Genomic DNA, 10,890 nt, shown 5'->3' on the forward strand with positions numbered 1-10,890 from the left:
TCAATTTACCCTTCCTTCCAAACCTCAAAACCTTCTTCCACTGTGAAACTCTCAAGAACACCTTATCTCTAACTTGAAACTCGATATCTTAACGTTTAAAATCCGCATAATATTCCTACCTATCTGATACTACTTTCAACCTCTCACAAATCAACTTCACTTTCTCTTCAGCCTCTCAAACTAAATCCGGTCCAACAACCCTCATTTCATCCAACTTCGTCCAACACAAAGCAGTCCTACACTTCCTACCATCCAATGCCTCAAATGGTGTCATGCGAATACTCACATGGAAACTACTGTTGTAAGCAAACTCTGTTGTGTGTAGATATCACTACCAACTACCACCGAACTCAATCACACAACTTCGCAACATATCTTCTAAAACTTGAATTACCCTCTCTTACCGACCATCAGTTTGGGGGTGGTAAGCTATACTAAAACTAAGTTTCAACCCCAAAGTCTCTTCCAAACTCTTTCAGAACCTTGATGTAAAATGCATATCCCTATTTGAGATGATAGAAACTGGAACTCCATTAAGACGTATAATTTCGACAATGTACAACTCCACCAACTTCTACATCGAATAATTGGTACACACTACCAAGAAATGCGCACTCTTCAAAAATCGATTAACAATTACCCACATTGAATCATTCTTCGTCGAGGTCAAAGGTAAACCTAAGAAAAAGTCCATGGTGATTTTTTCCCACTTCCATTCAAGAATTGCAACTAGTTGCAACAAACCTGAAGGAACTTGATGTTCAGCTTTCACCTTTTTAAAAACCAAAAATTGAGCAACAAAATCCGTAACATCACGCTTCAAACCAAGCCACCAATAAATCCTTCGAAGATCATGATACATTTTACCACTACTGGGATGCATGGTGTAAGGGCTACTATGCACCTCGGTAAGGATTGCTTGCATCAAATCCACATCTTGTGGCACACGTAACCTACCTCAGAAATTTAATATAACGTCCCTGTCAACATCAAAATTTCCATTGACACCTTGCTCAACTTGAAAAATCCTTTTCAACAAATCTCTACCTAACAACTGGTTCTCCTTAATCTGTTGAGATAAAGTCAGCCTTACTTGAAGTTCAGCTAGCAAACCACCATCACTAGCGAAACTCAAGCGTGCAAACATAGCTCTCAACTCCATCATCGATTTCCTATTCAAAGCGTCAGCAACAACATTCACCTTTCCAGGATGATACTTTATCACACAATCATAATCCTTCAAAAGCTCAATCCAACGCATTTACCTTAAATTCAACTTCTTTTGGGTGATGAGGTATTATAGGCTCTTATGATCAGTATAAATGGCGCACTTCAAATCATACAAGTAATGGCGCCAAATCTTAAGTACAAACACCGCAGCCGCTAACTCCAAATCATGAGTTGGATAGTTCCGCTCATGCGTCTTCAATTGTCCTGAAGCATATGCCACAACCTTGCCCTCTTGTATCAACACACAACCAAGTTCTGAATACGAAGAATCACTCTAAACCATGAAATCTTTTCCAGCCTCTAGTTGAATCAACACAGCCTTAAGTTGTTTAAAACTCTTCTGCCTTTTGTCAGTCCATTCAAACACCACATTTTTCTGAACTAGTTTCATTAAGGGTGTTGCAGTAAAGGAAAACCTTTCAACGAATCTACGATAATAAACATCCAAACCCAAGAACTTCCGAACTTTAGTAACACTTCTAAGCGGCTTCCACACTAAGATCACCTCAATATTCTTTGGATCCACACAGATTCCATCGACCCACACAACATGGCCTAAAAGCATTACCTCTTTAAGCCAAAATTCGCACTTACTAAACTTTGCAACCAATTGCTTATCTCACAGAATCTACAAAACAATACTTAAATGTGCATCGTGATCCTCCTCAGAACGAGAATACACAAAAATGTCATCTATGAAGACAACAACAAATTGATCCAAGTACGAATGGAATACTTAGTTCATCAAATCCATTAACACGACAAGGGCATTAGTTAAACCAAATAGCATGACCAAAAACTCATAATGCCCATATTGAGTCCTAAAAGTAATTTTCAAATTGTCAAACTCTTTTAACTTCAACTGATAATACCCAGATCTTATATCAATCTCCAAAAACACCGTTACACCTCGAAACTGATAAAAAAAGTCATCAATTTGAGGCAAAGCATATATGTTCTTGATGGTCAACTTATTCAACTGACGATAATCAATACACAATTGCATTCTACCATCATTCTTTTTCACAAACAACACTGGTACACCCCACGGAGATACAATCGATCAAATGAATCCTCTGTCAAAACACTCTTGCAGCTGAATCTTTAACTTTTTGAGCTCTTTTGGTACCATGCGATAGGGCGTAGTAGACATTGGTGCAGTACCAGGATAAGGCTCAATTCCAAACTCTAATTCAGATTCTGGTGGTAAACCAGGCAACTCTTAAGGAAACACGCCAGGGAAATCTTTAACGGTACGGATATCCTAAACTCTCAACTCCTTACTAACTGAATTCATCACATAAGCTAAGTAAGCTTCACAACCTTTCCCCATCATCTTCTAAGCCTTCATAGCCGAAACCACTTAATACAAAATTCTCGATCTTTCACCAACAACAACAATTTCTAACCCATTACTATTCCTCAAAGTAATTTGCTTCATCTCAAATTCTACCTTAACTTTATGTTCAGTTAACCAATCCATACCAAGAATAACATCAAAATCATAGAATGGAAATTCTATAAGATCAACAGAGAAAACGTGCCATTGAATCATAATGAGGAATCTGCGATAAACTCTATTACCTATCACACTATCCCCAAAATGAACTAATTATAGTTATACCAAAATAAATGGTCTCTATAGAAACCCCTAATTGACAACTTAATTCACTCAAAATATATGATTGCGTAGAACCAGAATCAACCAATAAGAATAATGGAGTAGACTGCAAATTGAAAGTACCTACAATAACATCGGGCGTATCTTGATCCTCAAGCTCCCTAACAGCATAAACCCGAGCTGGACATTCAGACTCAAGTTGTGAAGCAACAGTGTGAGCAACAATTCGCTGCCCAACTGGTCTCCCATTACCTATACCACGACCTCGGCCCCTAGTTAGCGAAGAAATAGGTGATGAACTCTGAGTCTGTGAAACCTCTACTCTATTTGGGCAATCCTTCAGAAAATGTTCTTTTGAACCACACTTAAAGCAACCACCTGTCAACTTACGACACTCACTTAGATGCTTACGCTCACTATGCGCACAAAGTGGCCATCCAAAACCACCAGTACTAGCCACAACATTACTCTACTGCTTAAACTGACTCAGTTGAGACCCACGTCTCGCACCCCTACCAAAACTCTGATTAGCACACCCTCTCTTGGGTCATAGTCCAAACGCACCATCTTAAACCCTCTTACCAATCTCGACCACTATAGAATAAGCTTGCTCAGCCAAAGTCTCCTCAACAGATTTGGCTTCCTCAATTAGCTCATCAAACAACTCTGTGTTCTGGGCCACCAAGTAAACTCGAATCTCACGATTGAGCCCAAGAAGAAAACTCTTAAAACGGTCCTTTTCAGTAAAAACCATCTTAAGAGTGTGTTGACTAAGTCACACAAACTCTTCCTCATATTCAGCCACTAACAATCCACCTTGAACACAGTCCAAAAATTCCCGTTTACGAGCTTCCATGTACTACTCGCCCATAAGCTTCCTTTTAAATACCTCAAGAAAATAATCCCAAGTCAAATTATCATCAATCGTACCTCTCTTAATAGTATTCCACCAACGATAAGCCTTACCGTCGAGTAGGGACACAGTAAAACCCAACTTCTCCACATCAGAATAGGACATATGCTTGAGGATCCTTTAAACTCCCTCCAACTACTACTCAGCTACGGCCGGATCGGTCCCTTTAACTCTAGAAACCTCTTTACCACCCAACACTCGAAGGCATTCAAGCGGTAACCCTGCATTCACAAGTGTAGAAGTAGGGTTAGCACTAGAAATCCGCTAAAATGCTCCAATCATAGCTTCCATCAGAGGGCCTGCACCCTCATCAAGTATGTTCATCCTATGCGATGGCACAGAAGGTACAGAAGATGTACCATCCTCTTGAGCATTACCTCTCATATTAACTCGTCTATGAGGCATATTGATATTACTGATCTAACATACACAAACAAATAAGAGGTGTGACTAGCGGGGGAATGATTCAAGTCACATTCCTGCAAGAAAACTTTAGGATTAAAGGCAGTGTGTTCCCAAACCTACTTCACATGCATTACAATCAAATATATTTCAAGCAGCTCAAGCAATTAGCATAATTTAAGCACTTGGGTTTCGTACCCCATTCCACACAACAATCACCTAGGTCCAAGTGTTATTGAACCTAGGCTCTGATACCATCAAATGTAACACTTTATACCCAACCCGATCATAAACCCCAAATACTAGGACACTACACTATCATTACGCATCATAAACATTACACATTATCACATGACTAAACAAACGTCTTCTTTATTTAACATTCGTACGAATTATAAGTCATACATTCTCTACTTATAATGACAACATGCTAAGCATAAGTTGAGTGATCATATAAATAACAGTAAACATGCATTAAGACCACTTAGCAAAATTTCCAAAATAGTTAGGTAGGTATCGATACTGAAGGTGTGGTATCGATATTTCTCTCAAATGGTATCGATACCGCTTGGAAAATTGATGCCAAAACTACTTACTATTTCTCATTTAGAAACCCAAGTCTTAAAACTTATCCATACCACTGCTAAAGTATCGATAATTTTAACCTGAGTATCGATACTCGCGATAAAATATCAATACAAAATTACAAAACTATTTTCCTGCACTTTCGAAAATCTCAGAGCTATCATTTTTAAAACTCGAATATTGATGCCTCTGCTCTAGACCATAAAAATATGGCAATTACAAACTTATAATCCATCACAATTAATATCCAATCATTATACATCATTCACTTCACCAAATGGACACCAAAAAGTCTAAATTAACATTCTAAGCATCATAATCATGACAAAGCAAGAAACTAGTAAAACATACTTTAAGTCCATAAGTTTTAATCTAAATAAACATGTAAACGACTTTTAAAAAAAAACATAGCATAAAGCAACATATAGTCTACCACATTGCATTTATTCCCCAAACATGAAAAATCAAATCAACACTTGCATAGCTACTAAATTTTTGGCTTGGCTCACCCTTTGAAAACCATACCGCTAACACCGACACTGTTTATCTGCAATGGTTTAAAAGGATTGGGAGAGCTTAACAAGCTCAGTGAATGCTCAGAATAACTACCACTCAAACAAGTCATCATGCATTAACAACTATAAAGCATAGTTATAATAGTCCCAACTTTAGTGTCATATTATATTTACTCATGCATAACATATTAGTTCATTTTCATGGTAATAACATTAGCTTTTAAGCATATATCACTTTACATAGCAATCATAAATAATGATAACTTGACACTTGAGGTTATGAAACATAAAAGTGGGCACTATCACCACTCCTCGGATACACGGATCTCCAACACACCAAATGACTCATAGAGTCGAACATGTCTAATAAGTGAAGCATATAACTAACACTCTCTAAGAAACAAAACATATCTCGGTGATTGGAGCTTAACTCACATTCCCTTATCTCTCCTAATTTCTCTCGGGCCTCAACGCCTTAAAATCACAACACAAAGATGACTACTTACAATCCTATGACATGCCAACTATATCCAACGATCTCATAAGGTCACAAGGCCAAAATATCCAAAATATTATCACACTTTTACTTACCAATTTTTAGCATATATTGACTGCATATTCACTTCATTAGCTATCTCTAAACTCCTAATTAACACAATCAATCATCTACGAGCAGCGATTCCAAAACACTCACTGATTATACTTTCGCCAAGTAGCTGAAAGCTCAAATAAGCTTTTCCTTGCCTTTGTCTCTACTCGTTGACAGTCCTATCGACTCTAGCGCTTCAACAAGACAAACCATACAAATACACAACCAACAATCAGCCAATGACTTACCTCAAACAGTCAAAAACATAAGCATAGGCTAAGTTCTTTGGTAACTGAAACCTTTGACATAGAAAACTTAAAATTCAAATATCTCAGTCTACACTTAATCTTTTTGCATGAAATGAATTCTATTCATCTATGAATAATTCCCAACCTTTAAACTACACAAAATCCCTCAATTTACAGTATTACAAATTTTCAACGTACAATTGATTTTTTACGAAAATTCATTAAAACTTGAGAAATCTTTAATGAAACTTCAAAATAAGTTTAGAAATCTTCTAATCATGTTGAAACAAGTTGAAAATAACTTTGAGGCCATACTTTTATTCAAAATCTCGAAATCCACTACTTACGACCCAATTTTTGACTTTTCTTCAAGCATGTGATTTAATGGCTAAAAATTTAGAAGGAGGGGAATTTTAGGGTGAATTTAAAATTTGGTAAAAGTTCTTTATAAAAACTCAAATTTTTGTCTCTTTTACAAATTAGTCTCATATTCAAAATTGGAGGTCTTTAAAACTCATTTTCAAAAATTGATTTAATTTCCTACAAGCCGCTGTCGAAAACATTTTTGATTACCATGCTTATGAAATTTTGAACACATTTGGGCTAAAATTCCTAAAATATCCTTAAAACTTCTAGGCTCGATTTTAGGGTGTGACAAGTATTTTATGACAACCCTTTCCTATCTTCTTATTTTTGTCATATATAGGTCTTACAGTGCCTGAAAAACCTAAAATTTACATTTCTTCTCTATTTGGAGTGCAAATCTTGATTTTCACACGGTCTGGCACATGCTCATCTGGCTCACATGGTCGTGTGCCCAGCCTGTGTGGGAGAGTCTAGGCCATGTGGCCCTTATACCTTGCTCCGATTTTCTGATTTTTGCTTGTTTTTCACTTCTTTTGCTCCCAAATGCTCTCCTAAGTATAGAAATATGAATTTAATGGATTAAAAGCATAAAATTCACAATTTTACATCGACTAATCATCCAAAAATGCATTAAAAATGAGGCTAAAACATGTTATTTTTATCACTTATCAAGTATCCCCACACTTAAGCGTTTGTTTGTCCCCAAGCAAAAACCTCAACCCACATTCAAATTAACTTTTCTTAATTTGTCATTTTCATCAACAATGTTTCAAAGTAATTCACAAACAATCATGCATCGGAAATTGAAGCAAAAGGACACTAAAGATTCAAGCTGTCAAAGCTGAAATTTTTAAAGCACAAAAACATAATTGTCTCCCCTTATCTAAATAATATCCTTAAATTCAAATTCAACAAGAATTGGCATCCTCACTCAAGATCACTCAAACCACTCAAAGTGTTTAAGGCTCAAATATTGTGCACTCAACAGTCGAATGAGAAATGCTCACAAACTAGAAAAAAAATCAGTTGTTGAATTGAAAGAAACTACATCAACACGAATACTGACAAATGTAAACGAGCTTTTTAATAGAACATCAAACTAATTATTAAGCTCAATCAATTTTTTTTCTCTTTTTTATGTTTTTTCTTTTCTTTTCTTTTCTTTTTTTCGATTTTTTTATCTTTTTTTAGATTAAAGAAATAAAATAAAAATAAAAATACTCCCAATATTTTTCAACAGAATATGAAACTAATTATTCAAGCCTGTGTGATGCTTCGAAAAGAAAATAAAAATACTCCATATCAACACAGCCTAGGACACACCCATCTGTCACGCACGACCGTGTGCGATGATCCTTCATTTCTCCTACGCCCATGTGCAAGGCCATGTGTCTCACACGGTCATGTCTCTAGGCCGTGTAACTCACTGATGTCGTGGGTTTCAAATTAAAATTGAAAAAACTAGCTCCAGTATCCACACTGCCTAGAACACGCCTATGTGTCCTGGTCGTGTGGAAAACCCCAAACCATGTGTTCACTTTTTAAAAAAATTAAGTAATAAAAATAAATGTACTATATATATTTGATTTTTTTAAAAGAATATGAAAGTAAACTAAAAAATAAAAACATTTGGGTTGCCTTCTGAGAAGCACTTATTTAAAGTCCAAGCTTGACTTTTCCCTTTTTGCGCAAACAGTTAAGGCGAGTCTTGGTGCCAAAGCTCCTCTCTATCAGTATCATTATTACCACCACAATAAAATTTGAGACGATGATTGTTTACCTTGAATGTGTCATATTCATGATGTGTTACCTTAATTGTACTGTATGGAAAAATGATTTTTACCACACATGGGTGGGATCTTCTAAACTTAAACTTTGAAAGAAAAATTTGTGGATCTAATTTGTTTAACAATAATTTGTCCCCAACTTTGAATTGGTTCATTCTCTTAACATGCACATCATGGAGTTTCTTTTTTTCTTCTCTGTGTTTTTTTCGGTTTCCAATCATCCTTTAGTCTCCACTCATCTAGTTCATCAAGTTTCACCATTCGCTCTTCACTTGTCCCTCGAGTTCTATCACTTTGAATAAAATACGGCTCCAGACATTTTAATTAGGGATTTCCTACAAAGAACGTTGAGCCACATGATTACTAACATTAACAAAACAATTAGTATCATCTTGCTCACTAAGGACTCTCACAAAATAATGTGCTTGAAGAGTAATATTTTCATCACCTACACGAAGCACAAGTTCACCAATACCGACACCAATAACAGTTCTAGCTGTGGCTAAAAAGGGTCAACCCAAGATCATGGGTGTCTTAATATCCTCATCCATGTCCAATACAACAAAATCAATAGGGAATATAAATTTATCGAGTTTCCTAAGTACATCCTCAATAATACCCCTAGGATATCTAATTAGTCTATCCGCTCATTGAATACTCATCCTAAGGGGTTTAGGTTCCCCAAGACCAAGTTGTTTGAACATCTTATAAGGCATGACATTTATACCAACCCCTAAATCAACCAAAGCTTTTTCAACATTTAAACTACCAATGAGACAAGGAATAGTAAAACTATCTAGATCTTTAAGTTTTTTGGATAGTTTGTTTTAGAGAATGGCCGAGCAAACTGCACTGAGCTCCACAGTTGACAAGTTGTCTAACTTCCTTCTATTTGTTAACATCTCCTTTAAAAATTTTACATAGTTTTGCCTCTGTGAAAGGGCTTCAACAAATATTAAGTTAATGTGCAATTTTTAAGAGTTCAGAAATTTAAAATATTGTCCTTTTATATCATCTCTCTTCAATGCTACTGGATATGGAACTCATGGTTGTAGTCTTTGATTACTGACTTATTCTCTTTCTTACTTTCCTCAACCTCATCACTTTTCACAACAACTTCTAGCTTTGGCTTCTATTCAGACTCGACTAACCCTTCCACGCTTTGAACAGTGATTGTGTAGATTTGCTCCTTTGGATTAGTTTCAGTGTTACTAGGTAACCTACGTTATGGTCTTTCCTAAACCAGTTTAGTAAGCTTTCCAATCTGATTTTTGAGTCTATGAATTAATGCTTGTTGATTTTTCAAAGTTGCCTTAGTGTTTTGAAATCGAGTTTCTAACACCGAAATAAATTTAGCTAACATCTCCTTAAAGTTTTGTTTCTTTTCATGCTGATAAGGTTGCTGAAAACTTGGAGGGGGTGTGACCTTTGATTTCTTTAACCACTCTAAGAGAAATTTGGATGGTTCCTCCAACCTGCATTATAACTATTGTTATATGGTTTATTTTAAGATCTTGAATTATTACACATAAAGTCGACTTGCTCATGCTTCATGTTAGACTTGAAGGGTGAATATTTTGAATTCATCATCCCTACTCCATTCGCATCACACAGCATCAACGGATTTGCCTATTTAGAAAAATTCAAACCATCAATTTTCTTACCAAGAGCTTCAACCTAATTTGCAATCATAATAACTGCATCAATATCAAAAACTCAAACTGCCTTGACAGGTTTTACTCTCATAACTTGCCACTGATAATTATTCAGTGTCATCTCCTCAATAAAATCTTAAGCTACCTCAGATGTTTTGTTATTCAATGTCCCGCCAGCTACTGCACCAATCATCTATCTAGTTAAGGGGTTCAAACCATTGTAGGAAGTCTGAAGTTGGAGCCACAAAGGTGGTCCATGGTGAGGACACCTTCTCAACAAATCCTTAAATCTCTCCCATGTATCATAAAGAGTCTAAATATCAAACTGAACAATAGAAGAGATATCATTCCTCAACTTAGTTCTTTTAGCTTGTAATACCCCTAACTTATCTCCTCTCTAGATTAGGGTTATGGAGCATTATCGATCAGTCGAAAAACATTTAACATTATAACATTAAATAAATTAAAATCATTCAAAAACATATTAAACATATACATTTGGTCCTTAAACCTTTGAGGCCCTAAAAATAGCTTAGAAGCAATTCAAGACTAATTTAAAACAAAACAGAAGTTTTAAAAAAATTAGAAAATAGGGATCACATAGTCGTGTAACAATCGAAAAATGGACACACGACCATGTACCAACTCGTTTCCTCACCTGTGTAACTCTCTGAGTTGCCACACATGTCCATGTGCTAGGCTGTGTAACTCACTAACTTAAAATACTAGGATTTTACAAAATGACACACGATCGTGTTGCACACGGCCGTGTAACAGCCCGTGTCTCAAGCCGTGTGATTCGTAAATTGACCCTAAAAACATGTCATGCCAAGGCCAAAGCAAATATAACCAACCATACCATTTGAGCACACATTCAAGGGATTAAAATATCATTCAAGCACACTTAATCATACCATTTTAAACATTCGAATATATCTAACCAATATGACATTCAAAAGCACCACAATTGTATCAAAAC

General features: G+C 36.1%; 1 protein-coding gene and 1 non-coding gene across 2 annotated transcripts; one reads left to right on the forward strand and one right to left on the reverse strand.

Moving 5' to 3' along the window:
* Nucleotides 1–1,504: 1,504 nt before the first annotated feature.
* Nucleotides 1,505–3,605, reverse strand: LOC107915462 (uncharacterized). Its single transcript, XM_016844621.1, has 5 exons — nt 3,434–3,605; nt 2,975–3,229; nt 2,620–2,748; nt 2,360–2,451; nt 1,505–1,828 (listed from the first exon to the last, which is right to left on the reverse strand). Exons 1-5 carry the CDS (start codon nt 3,603–3,605, stop codon nt 1,505–1,507), a joined length of 972 nt encoding a protein of 323 aa, XP_016700110.1.
* A 6,557-nt stretch (nt 3,606–10,162) lies between these two features.
* Nucleotides 10,163–10,269, forward strand: LOC121222858 (small nucleolar RNA R71). The gene has a single exon (XR_005920228.1). It is a non-coding gene; the product is annotated as a small nucleolar RNA R71 (small nucleolar RNA).
* The last annotated feature ends 621 nt before the right edge of the window (nt 10,270–10,890 follow it).

The sequence above is a fragment of the Gossypium hirsutum genome, chromosome D10, assembly GCF_007990345.1.
Source record: "Gossypium hirsutum isolate 1008001.06 chromosome D10, Gossypium_hirsutum_v2.1, whole genome shotgun sequence".
Taxonomy (NCBI): Eukaryota; Viridiplantae; Streptophyta; class Magnoliopsida; order Malvales; family Malvaceae; genus Gossypium; species Gossypium hirsutum.